We start from the raw sequence: 24,854 nt of genomic DNA, 5'->3' as shown, positions 1-24,854 counted from the left end.
GGTATATGATTGCTGGCCTTGAATCTTTCTCCAGTTTTGAAGATAAAGGTAAAGTTTGCTGTTTTCCGCATCAGGGAGAGGCACTTCTGGTAAATATAACTCAAGAATGGTGCACACTCTCTGATAGATCTCTTTAGATCCTTGCTGCAATCACGTCTGATCCGGTGGCCTTCTGTGGGTTAATTCCGCAACAAGCTGTATACACCTTCTTCAGTAAATTGGATGTCAGACATTGGTTGGTAACGATCTCCACGTATGCTTGGTAGCTCACTCGTATCTTCTTGTGTGAAGACTGGTGTTGACGATACAGTATATAACTTTGTCGGATGCCTCTGAATGTAGTTTCCCGTGTTCCTTGAGTGGTGCCACACCACAGCTGTCTCTACGTAAGCTCTTAATGTAGTTCCAGTATCTGTTCTGCTTGTTTGGTTGTTGTTTTTTTATTTGGATTTCCAACTTCTAAGTTTTCAACGTAAATTACACCAATATCGCAACCATTAGCTGGCCAGTGCATGCACAGCAGTTAAATCACGTGACTAAAACAAAGTGATGGTCTAATTCCGCTCACGTTTAAAATCAAAGCTTTAATTTATCAAGACGAAAGTTACTGCCCGTGTATTTTTCTAATTACAGTATTCGTCTATTTGTTGTATCAGTTCTAATATGTATTCTATGAATGTGTTTGGGACGTGATTTGTCGTGTTATATTTTACAGTCTAATATATTAATAAATCTTACTTATTTTATTATCTTATTCTTACTGGTTATTTATTTAGTCAATACGTTTGTTTGTATGTCTGATTATATTAAATTGTCCTCCTTTGTTTCGTCCGTTGGAACAGTTTGTTCGTTGTTTTCAGCTCGGAATTTCAAATCTCGTTTAAGCTGTACTTGTATATGGCAAACACGAAAGCAAGACGTACCAGTGACGAGACTTTGCTATTGACGACAAATATCTCAAGATATGCGCAATGTTCCGAATGCAATGCGAGATCGACGTCATGACAAGTTGTACACAGACAACATGGCCACCTCCGTGATAAAGCGGAACTTACCAATATTTAGAGAAAATTTGTCGGCTGCTTTTGGAAATAGCAGTCTCGTGGTGAAAACTGTCGCAATAGCAGCTGTTCTGGGATACTTCCTGTCATTTATTCCATTAGCAGTCCGCTTTTTGACAGTAACACCTGGCTATGTCTTACCACCCAACTTCTGGATTTGGACATATTTGACCCATCCTTTCATAGAATTGCATTTATGGGATGTTCTGTCTGATATACTTGTGGTAATATTATGTGGGAAACTATTGGAGCCCCTTTGGGGTGCGTTAGATATGCTTATATTTTTTGCATTAGTGGAAACTGGAGTTGCTGTAGCAGCCACATTCACCTATCTTACCATGTATTTTGCCACAAAAAATGAAGATTATCTCTTTGCCACACACATCCATGGCCTAGCTGGATACATAGCGGGATTTTCTGTTGCTGTAAAGCAAGTGATGCCTGACCATGTTCTACTAACTTCACCGTTTGGAAAGCTGAGGAACACGCACATTCCTCTTTTGCTTGTTGTAACTGTAGTAACTCTGCGACTCATTGGGCTTATTGATGGTCCATACCATATTATGTTCATGTGGGGAATCCTTATAAGTTGGACATATCTGAGATTCTTTCAAAATCACAGCAATGGAAATAAAGGAGATATGGCAGAGAATTTTAGTTTTGCAAGGTAATTTTGCAGAGTCCACTTTTTATAAGGGTTTTATAGCCAACTGAAAGTGGCTGTTAATGTTGTCATGTACAAACCTTTTTTGACTTAAAAATTGTTAATTGCATGGTTCAGAATTAATGCTGATCTTCTAACCATAGGTCAATGATTTTGCCTGTGGATCACTAAAAGACCAGCTGTTACTCATCCATTGGAGCAGTGAAAATGTTCTCATTGCTATCATAACAGTTAATAAGTAGTCTTGTGTCATATGTATAAGATATAATGTGAGATGCCATTCCATTACATGATTAATTGATTGGTTTCTGCACACATAGAACTTGCTTTTATACTGTCTCAACACTGATTTCAATACAGATGATAAATGAAAGATGCAGGGTATCAGACTTGAACTGGCTAATTGAAAAAGATCACACTGGCTGGCCTGGTGAATAATCCAATAGTTTAAAGATTAACATGTTTTAATATTGCAATGATTGTTGATAAACATTTGATACAGTGTGCTATGAAGATTATAAAGTATGTCCCATGTTTCATGTAATTTTTCTTGCATGAAAAATTAATTATTAATTTCAGTGTATGACAGATTCTATGTGAAATAAATAATTATCATTTTGTGGTATTGACCATGTATGAAAAGTAAAAGGATCATAAAAGTACTTAAAAAGATTTTTATTTTGTTTTTGGATTTATTTAGAGAGAGAGAGAGCTTAATGTCTTAGTGTTCATCTGCATTTAGAGCATATTTCTTTGTAGCTGTTATGTTGTGTAATTTTGGCAAAATGATTAAAATGGCCTGAACATGTATGGGTAAATTGTACATAACGATTAGACCAACAAATAGGTCTCTGCTTTTTTTTTCTGTCCGCTGTGAGAAAAAAAGAAGCAGAAACCTACTTGTAGGTCTACACAATGATCTGAGTCCACATTGTCAAGAAACTAAGTGCAACCTGTATTCTTACAGCAACAACATTTTCAAATTACAATAAAAAAAAATATAAAGAACTTAAAAACACATTTTACTTAATGAGCATAAGCATGTGTGTGTGTGTGTGTGTGTGTGAGAGAGAGAGAGAGAAATTTTGTCAGTGTACAATACAGTTATTCAGTCAGTTTTTAATTCTATCTTTTGCAAAGAGAAAAAAAGACTGTTTCCAGTTACCTGACATGTGGGATAATCCTCATGTATTAGGACACAACTATATTCCATTATCAATAATCAACTCTAAATCAACAATACATTCTTGTTTTAATCATGATATACATTGTTACAATCACATGGACTCATTACAGAGAAAATTAGGAGTTTCCATCAATGAATTGAGGGCTAGGGCTCTGTTATATTGTTACAGGTTAGAGCCCCAGCCCTCAAATCATTGATGGAAACTCCCAGTTTTCTTTGTAATGCACCCCTGTGATCAAGGCCATTGTCCATACAGCAGATGTTGTAAGACCAGGGGTCATACACATTGCTTATTATTCGAACTCGCCAATAAAGATAACAATAGAGGGGTCTATAGTAGAATAGATTTGTAACAAAATGTTAATTATATCCAAGTCAAAGCAGTACAAGCACTTAAAAGACTGTATATGTACAAATCAACTTCACTGAGTCCTTTGCTTTCGAAATTGATGATGGAAAATGACATGGTTTATATTTCTGTATGACTGTAATGAAACAATAAGACTAGTTCATCATTGATCTGTGGTCATCAATTTAACATGTACTCAGATATAATTTTTGTTGGATAAGAAAACATCACAGGGCTTCTGAACTCATTTTAAAACGCACATGGTGTTTGTTACAATGATGAACATAATAAGAACTGATTAATGATAATTAAGGATTATGTTCTGTGAAGGCTTTTGTCCATTTGTTAATAACACCAGTAGATATTGTAATGGCAATACGAGAGCTTATGCACCAATCATTGTATTTTCTCAGAAACAATTCATTATTAATTTTTGTAAAAACAAAATGGCTATACAGTTTCTTCAATCTTTTTTGCAAACATAAGTCTTCTTAGTAGAAATGATGTCTGATACTTTAAAGGATTTTTCGAAAAATACAAAATGATATGTACGAGAAATGATACATTTAAAAAATTATTAGTTTGATAACTGGATTGTGTTAGAAAAATAAAGGGTACAAAAATTACATGAAATTTGGTAGTAGCATTTTTATGGCACCTCAGCACAATTGAGGCTGTATGGTGCCAACTAAAGGGGGTTGGAAATATGAAGTTCAAGTTTTTGCATGGTGTGCAGCCATTACCAAAATATCATTAATTAAATGATGACTTGAGAGATAGTGATTGTAAATATGATCTATAGAAGAGAGTTGGAAAGTACTAGATATCCTGGAAAAATACATTGAAATGATTTAAAGTATGACCCATGGAGGGATGTGAATTTGTGCACTTTCGACACTGAGTATTCAGAGAAATGCAAAAGTGCACAATGTAATTTTAAAAAAAGTATGATGCATTGTGTGGGTTAAAACTTTTGCTGCTTTTTGTTGACAGTGTTCTGATTTAAAATTTTGACCTATTCCACTTACGTTTGCATACAAAAACAACTGTAAATATTACTGTATTTCAGTCAGATTTGGCTTAGAGCTAAATATGGATGAAACCTTGACTGTGTTTGATTGTCAGTGTTTGGCATCATCATTTATCAGAGTTATACCCCCATCCCTGATTGTCCTACCTAACCACTTTAGTTTCTGAACAAAAGCTTATTTATTTATTCTCTGATCTGAACAAACTTTGGTATGCTTAGTAATGGTGAGACCTTAGCTGAGTTTGATTGTCACATTCCATGTCCAGATGTCATTGTTTATAGTGTTATATCCCCTGATTTACAGACCACTTTTTTTCCTACACAAGAAATCATTTGATAGATATTTGATTTAAACCAGATTTGGTATGCAAAATGATATTGTAACGAACTTGGTTGATAAAAATTGTTAGCATTCTGCACAATTGTTTAGTAGACTCAGGGTTCTCAATAGATGCACGTCCTTGAGTTTTGATGTATTGATCTTAATTACCCATTATTCACCTCCAGCATAATTTACTATGGAGTGTGCACTGTCCATAACAAATGTTTCTTAAATTTAAAAAAAAATTACCTTGAAAAAAATGCTACGGTTGAAAAGAAAAGACTAGGATGGTTGGCCAACTGGAAACACGTTTTTTATTCCCTTATATTTGTTGCTGGATTGTTATCAGAATTTGTATATGGTTTTAGCAGAGGAGATGAAATAGCCAAAACATTGAGATTTTCAGATAGGCAAAGGCTAAGGTCACAGGGTTTATTTGGTAATATATATCTATTATTAACACTTAAATAACTTTCAGTGTAGGTGAGAAAATACATTTATAGATTTTTAGTATTTCCTGATTTTACCAGTTGTCTTATGTTTGTTTTTAAAATGAATTCATTTGATATTTAATCATTATTATTGCAGCTTCTTCCCAAGTCAGATTCAACCTGTTGTAGCTATTATATCAAACACAACATTCCTTGTCCTGGTGAAACTGAAGGTGTGCAAGAAGCCACAAAGAAGATATGATGTAAGCTCTCCAACAACAATAACCATAACTCTTCCAGGAACCGACCCACAGGATGCAGAGAGAAGAAAGTATGTTGACTAAAATTGTATATTTTTTTTTTTTTTTTGTGTGTCTCCATATTAGAGTGAGTTATTGTAATACCCTCTGTCTATCCTTCATTTAGGTCTACATCTGTGTGTCCATTACCACATCTCCAAAACCACTGGTTTGGAACTTCATAAAACTTCATAGATATTGTTTGACTTTTGGGTAACCGGCAGCAAGGAGGGGGTTGGGGGCATCCTTGGCTTCCATCCTTGGGGTTTCAGGTGAGAAGTCAAAGGTTAGATGTACAAAAGTGTCCATTGCAATTTTAATTTTCAAAATATTTCCTGGTAAAAAAAAAGATCATGTGTTGTCATATCTGGAGGATGTATAATATATGTGACTAGTATTATTACTACTCAGGCACTGCCTGGGTGGGGTGGGAGCTATGAAGGAGATATTGGAATATGCAATAGAAAGTGGATATTGCAGTTGCTCTACTTTCAATTTAAAACTTTGGATACAATTATTTAAAATAAGCTGGAATTATTTTTCTTCTTTCATGTGACTTTTCTTACTAACAAAAATTTTATAATTATTTGTTAAAAATAAAGATTCATTAATCTTACATCAGCAGAAACATTAAAAGCTATTATTTCTTTACCGTTGACAGCACTGTGGAGTGTAATTTTTCACTGACACCAGTATGGTGTGTGATTTACTACTGACACCAATAGAAAATGTAATTTTAGAAGGGTTTTCTCCCATAAACAGTGTAAAAAAGAAAACGAAACCTTCATTTGACCATACAGTCTGTCTCATGAGCAGTTTTATTTTATTTGCCAATTGTTTGTGCCAGCTACATTTTGTTTGTCATAGACATCTAGCTTTCACTTGTTTTTCCCAAGTGAGTATGGTTTTATTTAACTCCATCACAAATGTCAGCAAGACATACAGTACTAATCTTGTCTGCCTTCTGTTATTCTTTCTGTCAATCTAACATAGACTGTGGCAAAAGCAAGGGTGTGAGTTACCAAGGTACCACAAAAAATTAAGAAAGTAATGGAGATTGACATTGAGAGAGTGGCTGTCTTGTAAATGTCTGAATACTCATTTCATAATCATGTTTGGAATAATTTTGTTAGTAGATAGCATTTTCTAATGAAGTTGTTCTCTTTTTTCGTTATAAATTACCTTTATTATGTGTACCAGCAAAAAACATTGTATTATGTCACTGCTTTTTACATATTGCATATGAATGTGGATACATTTGAATGTTATTGTTGATTCAGAACAGAACAAGATTACTTCTTTCAAAAAGATGTACATCAGTTTAACAAGCAACTACATAAATTTTTTATGGTATTTTTAAAAATATTCTCACATCCATGAAAACTATGGTAGAATTGATGACCGACTATTCACTAAATTACCAAACAAACTAGACATAGAACAGAACAAATTACAAGACTTATATTGTTTCTTTTAGTCTGCACCTGTCAAGTTTCAAGCATATTTTAGTGTAAAAAGAAAAGAAAAAAAGACGTCAGACATGTCTTAGCAAGAATTTAACAGGTCCTAACTTCAGAAACTATGAATATGCTTAACAAAACTTTTTATTTGCTAATGCATGATGGCTTCAATTTATGTCTCAGTTTTGTTGACACAAAACAAAAGTCATCCTTTCATTTTTCTGCTTGAATCCTCCTTCCTGTGCATGTCATCTTTGGTAACTTGAGCTTTGCTTACATCATTACAATTATAAACTTGATGTCCTACATATGTTTCATGGATGAGTAATTCATGAAACTGATTGGGAATATTGCATGCTGCTTCCTAGTCTGCTGAATGTTTGTCTCCCAACAATGATGCTAAAAATACCAAAGTCAGCCATGGCTTGCCTTAAAGTCAGAATCATTATCAGTAGTATTTTAACTATTTTTCCACCAGAACATTTAGGATTTTTCTTGAGATCAGAAAACTCCTTGTTTATTTTACTGTGTAAATAAGGTAGAAACAGCAAAATCTACTTCTGTATCATTAGTGGTCTGTGCTCATTTTTGTTGAAGCCAATCATCTGAATCAGCTTCATGCAAAATTTTGACTCATCCTTGAGTCAGCTTCAGAGTGCCAGCTCAGAAATTTTAAATTCACTTCAGACTTTGGATCTTCAAAGCTTTTCAGGCATAGAGTATGCCTTTCATTTTCTTCTCTTGGTATCCATGGTTGCATTTGTGAATTATTTAGATAAGCTATTGATTAATGTTTATATATTTAAATGATGTTAATATTATTTAAATTAGTATTTGATTGGTAGTGAAAGGAGTTGACACATGACTGACCACCAGCTCTTACACAGGTAAAATTTGTATACCTTAGAACTTTTACCTCCTTTACTTTATTGGAGACATAAGGCATACAATAAAATGATAAATCATATCTTTGTTAATTAGGGATGGACAGGTTGGGTAGGTTGGGTAATTTTGCTGGCTACCCAGCAGGGAAATACCTGGCGGGACTGGTTTTTATTGGGTTGGGTTTCTCCACTCCCATATTGTCTTGTTTTCCCATCCCCCTCTCTCACCCCACCCCATTTTTTGTCAACCATAAAAGTCTTGTATTTTTTTTTTATTATTGCTGAAAAATCCCCACCTATAAATATGGGGGTGGGGGGAACCTGGCCCAGCAAGATTAATTTTTTTGTCTTAAAAACATGGCGATGCATGGTATATCCAGGTAGTGCAGTCTCAGCCATGGCCAGTTGGCCACCCTGGGTTCCTGTCCATTGCTAATATTAATTAATTGTAACAAGACAGCATACACTTATGCAAACCACAGGTCAAAACACCGTTGGCATATAATTAGGTTTTCATGGAAGTGCTTGTAGATATCCCTTTGATGTTTGGTGAACACTTCACGTTAGAATAGAAGGCGGTTCATCACATTTATCATAATTACACTGAACATGAATAAAAGATTAAATTAAAAGACTTGACATGACTTCTTTAATTTATATTTTATTTTTATGGATTCTCTACCAGTAGGCATTAACCAATATATTTATTGATTGATATTCCATTTTTATGTTGCTATATTTACAGGGTATTGAGTATATTGTTAATTTGCAGGGTTTTTAAACAGAAAACCTAACATGTTGATTCAGATATCTGTCCACAAACTGCCATTTTCATCAGTTAAGTGAGTGATATATTGAACAATGATATACCAGTTTTAGTCACTTTCAGGAATTGGGGGGCCTTTATGTACTTTGTTTTCTATAATAAAAATATGGGATCCATGCCTACTTCCACAAAACAAGTGGGTTCACAAATTATCAGGGCATGCTAAAATGAGGGAACATTTAACATGTAGGACACATTTTTTATATGATGTCAACACTGTAATACAGCTTCTAAAAATATTTATCTGAAATTAGTTGCTTTAAAGGACTGTATGGTCACTTTCACTATTGGCAACCATTAGAGACTGTCCATCATAAGGTCAGTTTGTTTACCATAGCTAAATGTACTACAGTTGAAACTTGTGGTTACAGTATTGCCATGCTGAATGTAACAGACTGTTTACTTACTAGTCCAACAATTCCAATGCAGAAGTTAAATAGGAGCTGCTTTTGTCCCAGGTAAAGTATGACTATCAGTTTTCAAGTGACTGTTCAAGTGTTCACATCATCTTAATATACTTGGGTTGGAAAGATGATACATTTAAGTTCTCATTGGCAAATAGACACAGTTGAATTAAGGGCATACACAGCTGGAGGTTTAGTTTGGTGAAATGTTTGAGTTTTGAAAATAGTTCACTCAACAACATTCTTAGCTGTAGTGCATATAATACTGCAGTGAACACAATCTAGTATCATGATGCAAAATAACATTCTGATGCTTTTACATGTTCATACATTTTAACCTTGCAGTATGACAGTGTCACACATAGTAGATACAAAAGATTGTCAACAGTTTGAACCAAAATTTTCTGTAGGCATCATGTTTTCCCAATTTTGTTTCCATTTTTTGTATTCCTAATGTTAATACTGATTAAAAATAAAGAGTGAACATTTTTATGTTCTTTTCCTTTAAGTATTGCATTTAGGTCTGTTTTTATCCAAGGTTGGCTGTAGAGTAATGCATCTCGGTGTGTGATGATTTCATTATTTGTATAATACCATGCAATTAATTGTAGATAATTGATTTAAATATCTCACTTTGGTTTTCTCACTTTAACTTTGAACTAAGTCCAGCTTTCAGGTGAGTTTTATGCACTGTTGGCTGCATGATTGTTAATTTGTATGTGACTGCAGCCTGTTGAGTGCAACACCTTCTTTGCTACAGGTAGGTCACTGTAACTTACATTTCATGTTTAAGTGAGTTTAAGATTATACTGCTTCATTACTGTTTTTTCACCCTTTTGATTTTCAGTCCGTTTCCTGACTAAAAATGAAAGGAAAATTTAATAGTCATATGCATTGGCGTTGCATAAGAAATTCCACTCTACCTAATTATATTTATGATAGTATATCGATCTAATTTAATTTGAGATGGTATAGCAATTTATGGCATGATAACAACCTAGTGAAATTTGTGACAGTACAGTAACCAGGGGTCATGCTACCAGGCAAAGTGGACAACTAAGTCACCTAAAATATGAAAACTTACCTTCTTCTGTGGGAAAGGGAAAACGATTTTGCCATGTGATTTTTTTTAGATGTATGTTGAGTAACCATAGTTTTTGAGATGCAGCTGCACCATAGCCTGTTATTTCCAGTGTTGTAGCTCAAAGTGAAATGTAGGCATAATGCCATAAAATAGCTGGTGTTGATATCAGTTGTTCCGACAAACTTTTGCACCTTCACGGGCATTTGTTTGATAGCTGATTGTCCATTAACACTTTTCCTGAGTAAGTTATAGCAGAGATGTATTATATGTCTCTGGTTATAGCAGCTATCACTGGCTGAAATCCACAGGTCATCATTTGATGATAAAAACACTTCTTCCTGTTATGTCCAAAATGAGAAGTCACTTCTCCCTTAAATACAAGTCTAGCTTGACCCCTGCAATAACTTAAGTATGCTACAGTACAACAGCCTAATGAAATTTATAACAGTAAAGTGACTTAACTTTATGACAGTAGCAACTGAATTAAATTTGTGACATTATAGCAGCCTGAATTTGTGCCCATAGAATGATCTAATTAAATTTGTGTCAGTTTAATAACCTAGTTAAATGTGTGACATTATAACAACCTAATGATAATTTGCATCAGAATTAGCAACCTTAGTAAATTTGTAATCATGGAGTGACCCAACTAAATTTGTTACAGCATTGTGACTTTTTTAAATATTTTGACATTATATTGACTTTGGTGATAAATTTGTGACAATATAGCAACCTAAGTTTGTGACAGTATAACCTAATTTAAATTTATAACAGATTAGCAACCTCATACATTTGTGTTAGTATGCAAGATTAGCAATATCGTTAAATATGTGTCAGTATAGGACATGACTTAATTTGTGACAGTATAATATCCTTGGTAAGGCACAAAAAAAATATGTATGTTTCCTATTGCACTGGTTTTAAAATTCGGGTAGGTATGGTTTTTTTTTAAACATTATGTGCATTATAACAGTATATAAAATGTAATAAGTGTTCAAATCCTGGGCTAAACAGGTGCAAAAAAATGCACAAATCTTTGGGAATGTTTAAAAAAAATTATTGTTTTTAAAAAAACATATACATGTATGTTATAATGATTAGTATATAATGTAATAAGTGCTTCAAGTACTGGACAAAACTGGCTCAGTTAGATGCACAAATCAATTAAGGAAATTTCAAAAGATAAAAATTCTTTTTTACCCAGGGGGATATATTACTGGGTCTGCACCAAAAACCCCAGGGATGGTTGACCAAAACACATATTATTTTTTGGGGCCTAATTTTGTGACAGTATAGTGACCTTAGTGAATTGTGACAGTATAATGACCAAAGTTAATTTTGGACATTATAATGACTTAATTGAATTTTTAACAGTAATAGCAACTTGATTTTATTTGGTCTGTTACCAATGACATCGGTGAAGAGGTCTGCGAGGGTTAATTTTGGATTTCTGCTGTCACATAATCCACTAGGAAGTATATACAAGGTTGGATGATTCATGTTATGGTCATTGTGAACTGAACCATCATAGGGTTGCTCTTGAACAAGAAAATTTGGTTGTCATTGTGTAGATCTGTTGGCTGGAAGATGACCATGGTCAGCCTATTCCATGCATGAATGGTCTTAAAACAATTCAGAAACCATTATATATGCAGTCTTCATATGGGGAAATAACCCTTCTTTTTTGCGTCACAAGAAACTATGCATGAGACAATTAGACTTCATCAAACCTTCAGAAACCATTATCTTGTAACAGCCATTCAAAACACTTTAAAAAAGGTCAGTCAAGGGTTTTTTGCATGGTTTAAAAAGCTGACCCATGAAATGGCATTTGCAGTGTTATTGTGAAGGGTTATTGATGAAGGGTAGTTGTACTGTATCTGAAGAGATGTCATTTTGGTGTGCTTGAGGTTGACAATATAGACTTCAGAGTTGCCAAGCATGTTGCCAGAGTACTCACTCTGCAGTGTAGGCATACCAAGGTTATTATGCATTAAGTTGGGTCAGTGTACATCCTTTGGATAACATGCGGGTGTATGTATTGGCAGTGTTATTGTGACCAGCAGATTGTTGACACTTTTAAACTTAGTTGGATTTTGCTGGGCTACATTCTCATAGTTACAATACATTCATTAGCTGTTACAGCTGCATCTTCAAATATTTATAAATTACTTTTTTAAATTGACCTTTAAACTCATTGTATAAAAGTACAGCTGTCCCTTCTTTACTCTTCTCATTCTCTTTCACTTATTTTAATAACAGCATCTTTTTTTTCAAGCTTGGTTTCTGCAGACTGCTCATCTGCCATCCCTATGAGCAGAGGCAGAAGCCCCTTGATTTTTGGGCTGCAGCTTCATGGTCAGGGTCACTGGTGACAAAAATGTGCATTTCCATTCTGCATATGGCCAATATTTCATTGCGAATTTTTGATGAAACAGCAGTAGACAGCACAATTGGACAAGGGTAGTTCAGTATTGATGCTGAGGCATTGAGTTGAAAATTTGCGGGCTTCATTGTTCATAAAACTTGATAGGTAGACTACACATGGGTAGAAACATCTTCCTATTGATTCTCAGATCCAGAAGTATTGTGCCTAGCTCACTAGAGCTATATTGCCATTTTTATTCCTCGAGTTTCTTGTGCCAAATTGTTATCAACTTCATTATTACATTACTTAAGGAAGGGCATCTCCCTGTTGAGTATGTTATTGTTAGATCAAATATCAAGTGCACTGGGCATGAAATTTTGTTTTTGGTTTCTTCATAACAACTAAACTTGCTTGGATCAGACTTTCATAAAGCTTCATCACATATTACACATGTATTAGCTGCTCCTGGGGACTAATAGGTGAAAGACCAAGGTTGCAAAACAGAAATTGCAAGTCAGTTACCTCTCCAGCTGAATAGCATGGAGAATTTTACATTTCATGAAAGGTCAGATTTTCAAACCATTTGATGACTGGATTTAAGATTTTGACTGTAACCTTTGCATGTGATTGCTTTTTTTGCTTTAACCCTTTATATGTGTCTATTCATGGAAGGGACCAAATAATTTATAAAAAAACAAACCTTTGATACTTGTACAAGTTAAGCAAATCTTACCTTTCAGGAACCTAGCTCTCAAGGCCTTAAATGAGAGATTAAATAAGACAGAGCAAAGCTGGCCATCACTGGATGAGGAGGAGCCCAGCTCTCCTGATCTTAAGACAGAAGGAGAGGCATCAGGATCTGCCTCAACACCACAGACTTCATCAGGATCAGATAATCCTCCCAGCCAAACCACCTGAACTGGAATGATATATTGTGAACTGAATGCAGGATAAAGTTGAGAGTGATACTGTTCTACTTTTACTTTCTCCCTTAGGAACTATTCTATAGTACAGGTCACATGGGTCATGTAGACATTTAGCACCAACTATTTCAATAATGTGTGTCCTTTTTTAGAATTTGATTCTACATACCAAGTGGCAATTATTCACTTTGTTTGGATTTGTATACATCATATTCCTTTGGAAGGTCCTTATTTAGACTTCCGGAGAGGTGCATACAGCAAAATCAGTGTTCAAGTACATAGACATTTTTGGACTGAGGGTGTGATCCAGTACAATCCAGGTTGAATGTCATGCACTGTGATGTCACAATGAAAGTTATGCATATTGATAAACAAATTCATACTACCCTTGACTGTGATAATTCCACTTGACATGCTCTTATTTTGACCCAAGTTTAGTACATTGCCAACATTGTAAAAGTCCATGGTGATAGATAATTTTTGTTTGGAAGTTTTTTGGTGACAGCTAAGGTGCAGAGCATTCAGTAATCAGTATTAAATAGACTGGTTAAAGAAAATTTGTGTTAAATTTTAAAATAACATTATATTTAATTTAAAACGAGTAAATGCATATACATGACCCATGTGACTTGTACTATAATTTGGTACTGTGTACATGGATATAATTATCCTGAGCATCATATCCAACGTGACAACAATTTAGGAATATGTTCTTGAGGGAGAAGACAATAATTTAGATTTAAAACATTGCAGGATTCATTGTATTTAATTATTTCAGTTTTGTTGGGCTTATGTACTTTTGTTATTGGATGGTCGATTTTCTGACATCCATGCATCCATTAGCACAAGTTTGTTTAGCACTACTTCTCCTAAACTACCTGGAAGATTGCTTTGAAACTTTGCACACACATTCATCCTATGGTTTAGTTGTCCTAAATGAAAATAGTGCTGCTTGGAAATTCAATATGACCACCACAGCAGCCATCATGAATATCTTCTTATCACTACCTTGAATGGATCATCATATAAATTTGGGGTTTAAGTAAAAGACTTCTAAGTATGTCTCACTGGTCCTAAATGAAATAGGTGTTGATCTGGCTTCAAATCCATTGCAGCCATTTTGAAAATCTTGTTATTGCTTCTCCTCTTGAATGGATAGTCAAATCAGCATGGAGTTTTCACTGAAAGATTTTTTATAATGCCAGATAGAAAAGATGCCAAACTGGCATACATTATTGCTACCATGGCAGTCATCTTAAAATTCTTGTTATCACAACTCAACTTGAATAGAAAGGTCATATTGACATGGGTTTTCAGCCAAAAACTTCTTATGATGTCCAGTTGGTCTTAAATGAAAATGATGACAATCTGATATCCAGTATAGCTACCACTGCAGTCATCCTGTATTACTTTGCTACTTCAGAATGAAAATCAGATCTTGAAAATATCGTTATCTCTACTCTTCTCTAAATAATGTTTACATCAACATGGAATTTTCACCAATAAATTTCATATGATACCCCTATGATTCTAACAAAAATGGTGCCAGTCATACATCAATATGGCTGCCATGATGACCATCTTAAAACTCTTGTTACCACTACTCCCCTTGAATGGATGATCATTGTGACATGGGATTTTTACCAAATGACTCTGATGACATGCACTTTATCCTTCATGAAAATGGTGCCAAGCTGACGTCCAGTATATATACCACAGCAGCTTGTCTGAAAATCTTGCTATAACAAGATTATTAGAGATGCTTTCAAACAGTCGACAGTGAAAATGAAGAAGTGGTCTTACCATGAATTCCTTAATATTCTTTTCGGGGTCTTATGCCTGTTTAAACCATACAGCTGTCAGATAACTGATGCACCTTCTGGACTTTGAATTTATTGTAACTGTAGCATTATTTTAACTTCATCTTATACAAGTGTAGTACCTTTTGGGAACCTTAGTTACAGTGAAGCCTGATATAAGGTGTAGGGTTCTGTTTTCATTGGTTACAAGTTCTCTGACCTAAAATAAATCCATGTAGGAAGCTAATGTTAAGTCAGAAATTGATATGTAACGAGTAAAACTATTAATTTTTATCTGGATTGCTGGAATCATCCCTGAATATAAAAAAGTTCATTCTCTTTTTGATAATCAGTTAACCCATAGAAAACAGTCAGAGAATGCTTCACCTACTCATTTGGGTATGTTTTATTAAAAATGTCATTTTTCAGTTTGCAATCTTCCCCACTGATTGAAACAATACTCAAAGATATATTTTTACAATTATGATGAAAGTTGTATACAGATTTTTGAGGTTTTCAAACTTGAATTTGTATTTATTATATAATAAATGCTTTTTACATACCCTACTTGGATGGCAAGCTTTTATCCAACTACTTGTTTATATAACAATTCTCACATAATCGGCAATCAGATTGGCTGGGGGTCCATTGGAATATCTGTTATAGTTGATTGACAGATGCAACCGTCAGCTCAGAGGTCAGGTCTAGTTGTGATTATGGTAAACTTTATAGTTTTCTGTGCTGGATATATTAGTAAATAAATCAAGATAGAAAAAATGAGATGTGACTAATTTTATGCTATAATTCAGGGCCAGATTTTGTTTCTCTGTCACTGTTCAGATCTCTGAGTGGATGATGATAACCAGTTATCATTTTCATTTATGTACAAAATGTGATGTAAAACAGAGATAAATTAACCATTGCTCACAGTATCTTAACTTTTTAATTTTCAAAATTCCACAAAAAATAACATGTCAGCAAATAAAGAGACTGATTACCACTTTTCAATCTTGCTATATCAAAGTCGTCAAAATGTGGACTATTAAATAGTGTTGGAACATCGGAAATGACATGTTTTTATTTTTGAGATGTTAAGAATAAATATATAGAAATGTGTATTTTACCAATCAATAAAAAGTTTAAAGTCATACATCATTTTAACCAGAAAATTTGTATGATTCCCAGGAACATTTATTCACCTCTTCTAGTCCAGCAGAAGTTATTTTATACTACTAGTGTTTTATGTATAAGCAGTAAGCACATTTGTAACTGACAAACAATGCAAAGGAAGTGCATGATATGAAAGACTTTGTTGGGATGCAACTTTGTAACAACTAGTTCTCTGGCATTATTCATGCCTTCTTTAGAATCCTAATAATCAGAGAAATACTATATTCCCTTATGCATATAATATGACCTCTAATGAGAGGTTTTTGTTGGCAAATGTAGTGGTCATGAGAGACAATTTCCACTGAAGCTTATAATGTTACAGTAGAACATTGACCATCCAGACCCTTATAAGAAGCTGCAGATAATTGGTTGTCCAGATAACTGATACTTTTAAGCAAAGTAAATTCTTTATACAGGCACAATCCATTAGTCAGGATAATCAGTATATGTGAATTAAAACCATTTGGATAATTGACATTTTCCTGTATCTAAATTTGAAAATATGTCTGAAGTAAATATTTATATTCTGATAGAGATAACCATCCAGACAGAAGGAATGAGGTTGAAACCATCACACATGTAACTAAGTGCTGATTTTCACTTGTCATGTTCACAGTTGTGTAGAATACAGAGGTTGGAACAAAAATTATGTAATAGCCTGAATACCTGTCAGGCATAATCATGCAGTCATTTGATCTTTTGATAATTCATATCTCTCAAAATATGTTGTATTGGGTCATGCTAGCTATGTCTGTCTTGTGTAAAATGTTATATCTGTATAAGAATAGATAAGATACAAAGTCTCACCATGTATGTAATGCTGGGGGATAGAACTATCACTGTCTCTCTCTGTCATATTTCAAATATTCACTATTTGTATGTTGCAGTGAGAATAAACTGAATATAAATGGTGTTTAACTTGAAGGTATTAGACCACTGAATACTAGCATAAGTAGTGTTCAGATTGAGAGTGCTGTACCATTTGGTAAATAAGCAGTATATAAATTGAAGGTATTATACCATTTGATACTAGCATAAGAAGTGCAAAAATTGGAAGCGCTGGACTATTTGGTACAAAGCAGGATATATAGGTATATTATTTCCAGATGACTCTTGTTGTACATTAGCCAAACATATACAAAAGACTTTACAAATAGCCCATTAATATTATTTGTGCAAATGGATTCAATTTATTATGCATGCATCATCAGGGCTGTTCCATTAAAACGTACTTGGGTCCCTGGGAAGGCACTTTTAAAGTGGGGTACTCACCCATAGATGCAATTTAGAATTTTCTTATCATTTTAATATGAACTCTGTGAAATCAAAGTACCGTGGCATATATTTTTTAAAAACTGCCTTCCCTGGGTACCATGCATGTTTAAATGCCCTCAGCTTCTGAAGCTGTCTTTTATTATGAATACATATTTTGTTGTTGCTTGGTTGCCAGCCAGTTGGCATAACTTCTAAATACAAATTGTCTCTTCCTTTGGAGTATATTATTACTAATAACATGCATGAGAATATATATCTTTTATTCTTGATCAAACTTTTGACAGCTTTATTTCATCATTAAGAACAAGAAACATGTTTGTAATATTTCTTGAAAAATCTGTAGATGTAGAACAATTTTGTCAGTATGCACTGAGGAGTTTCCCATTCAGTTACTAGATGCTATAGTTTTGGGTGAATTTGTGCACATTCGGACATTGTCTGTATTTGTGTTTTTCATTTCAACTGCATTTGGCAAGACAATAGTAGTTACAATGCTCATAGTGAAAAACTAACCAATTTGTTGGACTTGTCAAGTCTGCAAGTTTTGTACCAACAAGTATATAATGTTCTCAAGGAGTGTTGTGTAATTTTGAGGTGCACAGAACTGGGTTTTTCTTTAATTTTTAAACAATTTGATACACATTTTCTGATACACATCTCATCTTTATTTCTGTCCTTAAACCAAATAGCAGAATGCATATTAAGAAGTAATCTTCATGTCTTGGAGTGATTGTATGTTGAAAATGAATGTAATTTAAGTAGTGGCATAGACTTGTTACCTTTGTCCATGTTTCTAATTTATCCATCTGCTACACCTTGTTAAGATTTGCATTGAGGTTATTTCAGGTGGCACCTTTATTTATATGTACTACTTTGGATTCATGTGCCTCATCTGATAGATGTTTAAAATAATGTGTCAAAAATATCTCATTCCTTCCATACTCCGATTGGAATTTCTCATGGGCTTGTATGTATGTGACTGTTTTCCAGCATAGTATACTGATGGAGAATATCTGTAATTACTTGACTTTTGTCTCACATTTCATTATGTCCAAATATTTTTGATTAGTACATATAAATCCCGACTTGTTTATATGACATCACCTTATGCTTACCTTCATGATTGTGTATATTTCTATTTTATTATTATATTCTTTTATTCAGTTTGTTAGCTGATGTATTCACATTTCCAGGTTTACACTAGATGTTTAGTGTAAATCAGATGTGTTGTTTTTCTAAATATTCTAAGAATTTTAATGGATATTTTGTCCTTTTTATGCTTTAGCTATATCAGCAGGGTGCCATTTTGTTTATAACCTGCATTTTATAGCCAGAAATGTGAGAAAGTTAATCCTGCATGATGCATCAGTGTTGGACAGAAAAATTTGTTAGATACTCTGCAAACCCTTGGATAGAAATTTCTTGTCCTACACTGACATATGTGAAGGGTTCTGTTAGTCTTGTATAATGTAGCATGTCAGTCATATATCTATTTTTCTCTCTTCCCATTTAATATAAAAGTTGGTATCAAATTGGATATGTAATTGTTGAAATGAAATTGTTGAGTTTTCTTTCCAAAGGGTGAATATGTTTAAGTATATAACATGGTGTTCTGATGTAAAATTTACTGCAGTCTTGTGGCATTTCTTTGCAGAATAAAACATTTGACTCATTTCAGGCTGAATATGTGTTGTCTTTTCACAATGAAATAGGAAAACAGTTTAAGATTTCTGTTATTTTTAAGATTGGACCTGTATATCTATAATGTTATTTAAGAGAAACTTCAGTTGGTTAATATAGACTATTTATTAATTACAAGATATCAGTACAGTTGTAAAGGTGAGACAAGACTGCCCTGAATGTATTTTTCTCATAAAACTTAAACCAAAGTGAAGGCATAATATAAACTAGTTATTGGTGTATATAAGTTCAAATCCTGTATGGAATGCCAAGAACAGTTGAGTGATATTTAAGGCTATTTAGATTAAGGCTAACACTACGTATCTCCTACTGAGTATGCTACCATTTAAAATGAAATGTATTTCGGTGATCACATTTCTCAACAAGCTACTGTCGTTTCCAGTCTTAAAGTTCAGGCTCTTGGTTTGGCATTTCCTGAATATGTGAAATATCCATTTCGCCTGATTGGTACTGTCTTGCTTTCATCAACGATTATGGTTTGAAATATTTACTGTGACAGGCTCGTAATATAATATTGTGGTAGGCATGGGAATAATATTATACCATTAATAATACCATGTATGAACATGGTGTAGACACCTCAGATTTAACAATGCTTGAAGAAAAATTATCTTGGATCCATACCTTGTTCTGTTCTTGAAGTTTTTTCACATTTCGGGCATGATGTAGACAATCATAATTTCTTGAGTTTGTACCTGATAATTTTCCAATTTCTTTATATCTGACCATTTCAGCTGAAGTTTCTGGTGCTATTGGCAAAGTAGTTTGTCATTTTCTTCCCATCATTAATTCATCTGGGCTGTATGAATTGATGTTGCATGTTTTGTCAAAAGACCTAAGAAAGGATCATTTACAAGTTTTAGTATTCTTTTAAAGGTATGACCATTACTTTGGGTATTTTGGACTACTTCTAATATGCACGAATCCATAATATTCCACAAATTCTTTAAATATTGCAGACCATTATAAAAAAATTAATATTTTCATATACTATATAATGCAAAGATTGTTGATATGATTGACAATTACTTTCGAACATTTATCTTGTACTTTTGCTATTTCAGTCATTTGTTAAAAATAATTATCAAGGGATCTGTTTGAACACAGAGTCTGATGCAACTCTTTGCCTTGGTCAACTTGGAAATTCACTAGGTATCATTAGTTAGCTTGATCTCAAGTTTTTGATGCAATTTTGGCAAGATTTTATGACGTGTTCTGGCTGAGTGCTTAGTCCTTTACTCCAAACTGACAATTGGATGTATTTTAGGCATTTAACTATGCTTTGGTGACCATTGTTAATTCTCTCAAGAATTTCTTTTCAGAATTGATTCGGGTACGATCAAGTGTGTACATTTTATTAAGAGACCATAATTTGCACTGTAAATTCACCTATATCTGACCAGTATGATTACAGTTTTCTGACAACAGCTGACATCTCTGGTAACTCTTTTCACAAAATTTGATAACTGAAAATCAAATCATTCTGATCTTCAGATGTTGTTGTTGTTGTTGTGGGGTTTAACACCATTTTTCAGCACATGATAGGCTATCCATGGCAGCCGGTATTAATGGTGGAGGAAGAACCCGGGAAGAGCCACCGACCAACGAGAAGCTACTGGCAAGCTTTCTCACATACCCACATTAGCCGAATCCTAGACTCGAACCAACGCAGACAGAGGTGAGATGGCAGTGATCCGTAACGGAGAACACTTTAGACCACTCGGCCACTTGTGGCCCCCTGATATTCAGACTAAATTTGTAAAGTCAAGTATTTGATGCAGGAGTGTAAGTCTTGTCCTGAAGTTTTCGGTCACTTTCCAAGTGATATCTTAAAAGTACTCAGGATAGAGCATCAGCAGTTAATAGATTAGCTGAATCTCATCAAGCATTGAATTCAAGGGGGTAACTTTCCTAAGATGCTTGTGCTTGTTAGTGTTACAAATGGCTTATGATCAGTTTAAAGTTTGTGACCGTATTTAATAAGTAAACGCTGAAGCATTTGCATGCATGTTATTGCAAGAGCCTTTTTCTGTTTGAGAGTTGTGTTGCTTGGTTTCTGACATGCCTCACGATGCTTGGTTGAGAGCACTTCCATGTTTCTGCCTTAGCACAGGAGGAAGTCCAAACTAAAATGCATCTGCTGACGAAACTATTTCTTTATTTAGATCTTAATGTGCCAAAATCTGCAACAATATCATTTCTTGCATGGTATCTGTAAAAGCTTTTTCTTGATCTGGACTCCCAAGTCCACAAGTTTTTACTTTTCTAAAGCTCACATAATGGTTTTTATTTTTCTGTCAAATTTGGATAAAATTTGCTATACACAGAAACCTATATATTTGTTGCACAATTCAGAGTTTTCATTTCAGTTATAGATTTACTTTATCTGGATCATGTCTGTATCCATTTTCATCAACAACATGCCCAAGAAATCTAATAGATAATCTTGAAAATTCATTTTCAGCATTGAAAATTCATTTTCAGCATTGAAAATGACACCAATTGATTTTATAAGTATTCCTAGTGTTTCTTCATGTTTTGTTTCCTGATAATGTGAGACTGCACCATCATATCTCTCTCTAGTTTCCAACACCCTTTTCTGACAAAATTGGAGGACAGAAATTATTCCGAAAGGAAGATGTTTAAAATAAAACCTACCAAAGGGAGTAATAAAAGTTGTAGGGCATTGTGAATCTTCTGACAGGTTTATCTGCCAAAAAGCCTTTTGCATCAAGTTTTGTGAAAAAGTTTGCACTTGCTTGCTTTTCAAGGGATTTTTCAACTGATGCTGATTCTCTCATTTAATTGCTTCATTGAGTTAGATCCACACAAATTGTTACTGATTGGTTTTGGCACAACAACCATTCCCATGCACCTCTCTGTACGTTCATCTACCTTTGAAATAACATCCATATTTTCCAATCTGTCCAACTCCTCTTGGACTTTATTCAATATAGGGATAGGAACCATTCTTTTGGGGTACATAAGTCATAAAGTTTGGCAACTTTGTCAGGAGTTATAGAACCAGTTTTTTATATCTTAAAATAGATGTGAGAATTTCTCCAATAATCTTCATCAAATTTGATTGAAGTCTGCTTGCATTTTGTTTGTTTCGTTCTGAGGATAAATTTATCTGTTCAATAATCTTGAGTGCCTGTATTATAGGCCTACACAAGAGTGCCTGATTCAACCCTTTATAACAAATGTCTTGTACACCAGTACAATGTTCAATGTCATTTTACATGTCAATTTTTCCAGCACATGAAGTTCAAACTTTCCATTGCCATAAAATTTTCTCTCCGACATTGATAGTATTTGGTCTCCAATCTTGCAAAAGTTCATTTCAGGAATTATTGTTTCATCAGCTTCAACACAAATTTTTAATAAAAGCGTTTCAATCTGACATGGGTGACCCTTCTTTGTGCTGATAGTCCTTGGAAATCCAGGTTCCACTCTCAAATCTATTATTCGAACTGTTGATTTTGACAGGCAGTATTTTTGTCCAGTGTCTTAAATATGTGACATTCTGCTTCTTTTGCTAGACACTGGTCTAGAGAGTGATCAACTTTACTTCCACATACACTTTACAATGCATACTTTTTTGTTAATTTATTCAACTGAAATCTTGGATTTTATGTTTCTGCTTCCCACATTTGGGTGACACAATTTTACTGCATCCATTGCAGCAATTTGTTCTCCAGTTGCTCATACAGCTGACTTTTGCTTTCTTATGGACTTATTTTGTCAAGTTTGACTAAAGGCAGTGTCAAGATGTAGAATTGTATCAAACTGCATTTCTTTCCCCCGTTTGGAATCTTGCAGTCCAACTGTAAGTTTATCTCTGATCATTTCGTCATGTGGTGGCCTGAAATTGCAATTACTGTATCTGCTAACACATGAAAAACTTTACCAAAACTGTACAATTTCTCCCACTTTTTATTTTCTCTGATTAAATTTTGTCCTTTCAAAAATTATATTCCTCTTTTGATGAAATATGTCATGAATATATTTGTCATGGGCTTCCCCTTATTTTGATCTTCCTCTGTTGGGTTGAACAATGACAAAATTTCATCAGCCTCAGATTCCATGGGGTACATTAAGGTACTGCTGCCACCATGTAGTATTACTTGTTATTTAACAATAACTCTGGAAGCAGTCTGTACTATTTATTAATTATATGGCATCAGTACAGTTGTGAAGGGGAGACAGGACTGCTGTGAAAATACTATTCTCGTACAAATTAAACCTTAGTGAAGGCATAACAAAAACCAACTATTTTTTTTTTTATATCAGTTCTAATCCAGTGTGGAATGTCTGTTTACTTTCACTGCCAGGAACAGCTGAGAAATTTTAAAGCTAATTAGATTAAGGCTAAAATTACAATATCCTTGATGGCACTTGCAAAAGCTAGCAACAGGTCAGAGGTTAGAGTATTAGAACTAGGGTGAAAATCAGACATGTTAATCTTCTAGAACTGCAGTGAGTGCCAATAGGATATCAAAGTAATATATGTAAGAATGAGTTATTTTCTGTCTGCATCATCCAAAGTTTTTTTTATAGAAACATCTTAATTGGCTTCTTCATCAAAAGTGGGAAACATTTCTGACATCCTCAAAACTACTCCGATAGTAGATTTTGATAAAACTTTGCTGGACTGTTCCATATCATATAACATCATGATTTCATAAGCTTATCTCAGTTTTGTCAAGCCCACATTAGTGGGAAGGGAGACATAGCAGTAACTATTTTGGTGTGAGCACCAGTGTCAACATTATTTTGTTATGGTTTTGCTTGAACTTTCTTTCTTCAGCAAAACCTGGCATAACCAAAACATTACTAAAACCAAAATCCCCTTCAGTTAAGTAAAACCCTCTGAAAGCTGATAAAAATATTTGGTTCCAAATTCCACTTTTTACACTGAAATGAATCTCATAAAACTGAAATTCAGTGGTGTGCAAAATGTGGCAAGGTAGCTGCCAGATTGCAGCACATGGTCAACTAATGGTTTGAATATAATCATGGGACAAGTGTTTAGTGAACCAAAGCCTGGCACATATTACTGCCAGTGTAAACAATATTATGCACCTAAATAATCCTCAGTCAAGTGGCTTTTGATCAGAATTCCAAGCTCACACCCTGACCTTTTAGAGTTTTACCAAGAAATATATGCACAACACTAATGCTGCATCTATGGTTTAACTCTCTTCTCTCTTACATGATCTGTCATACACAAGCAATTTTGCAACAAGGTTCTCCAATTTATTAGCTAGTAATGTTTTATCAAATCGTAGATTTACATAAATGTTTAAATGCATGTGTCACGGAATAAGGCAAGAAAATAATTTGGTGATACCTTAGAATGATTCTGTGTAAATATTTTTGTTGATGCATACAGCATTACCTATAGTTATATTTTTTTTTATTACCTCAACTAATAGTGATTGCATAATACACGCATCTCATTGTAAGTAGCTCAAAGCTCAGAGGCCCATACTTCATGATGTGCATGGGTACTTTACCAAAACCATTTCCACACTTAGGGTAATCATGTTTTCCATCTTCCCTTTCACAGGTGTCTTTGTAGTAGTGTTGATAGCCATTAACAGCAAAAAAGTAGT

The 24,854-nt window shown here is 34.2% G+C and overlaps 1 protein-coding gene across 1 annotated transcript; it reads left to right on the top strand.

The window, feature by feature from the left end:
• The first annotated feature begins 980 nt into the window (after positions 1–980).
• Positions 981–19,207, top strand: LOC149796147 (transmembrane protein 115-like). Its single transcript, XM_089966072.1, has 3 exons — positions 981–1,728; positions 5,201–5,374; positions 13,109–19,207. Exons 1-3 carry the CDS (start codon positions 986–988, stop codon positions 13,284–13,286), a joined length of 1,095 nt encoding a protein of 364 aa, XP_089822198.1. The 5' UTR covers positions 981–985; the 3' UTR covers positions 13,287–19,207.
• Positions 19,208–24,854: the final 5,647 nt, after the last annotated feature.

This window comes from Sinohyriopsis cumingii, chromosome 7 (assembly GCF_028554795.1).
Source record: "Sinohyriopsis cumingii isolate HCF-2022 chromosome 7, ASM2855479v2, whole genome shotgun sequence".
In the NCBI taxonomy this organism is placed as follows: domain Eukaryota; kingdom Metazoa; phylum Mollusca; class Bivalvia; order Unionida; family Unionidae; genus Sinohyriopsis; species Sinohyriopsis cumingii.
This window is presented reverse-complemented; position numbering and strand designations above follow the sequence as displayed.

Bases quoted from the DNA above. Each gene is read 5' to 3' on its own strand.
- LOC149796147 (XM_089966072.1), top strand. From the start codon at position 986: ATGCGAGATCGACGTCATGACAAGTTGTACACAGACAACATGGCCACC. The intron at 1,729-5,200 runs GTAATTTTGCAG...TTATTATTGCAG, and splicing joins GAGAATTTTAGTTTTGCAAG to CTTCTTCCCAAGTCAGATTC. The intron at 5,375-13,108 runs GTATGTTGACTA...CTTACCTTTCAG, and splicing joins CAGGATGCAGAGAGAAGAAA to GAACCTAGCTCTCAAGGCCT.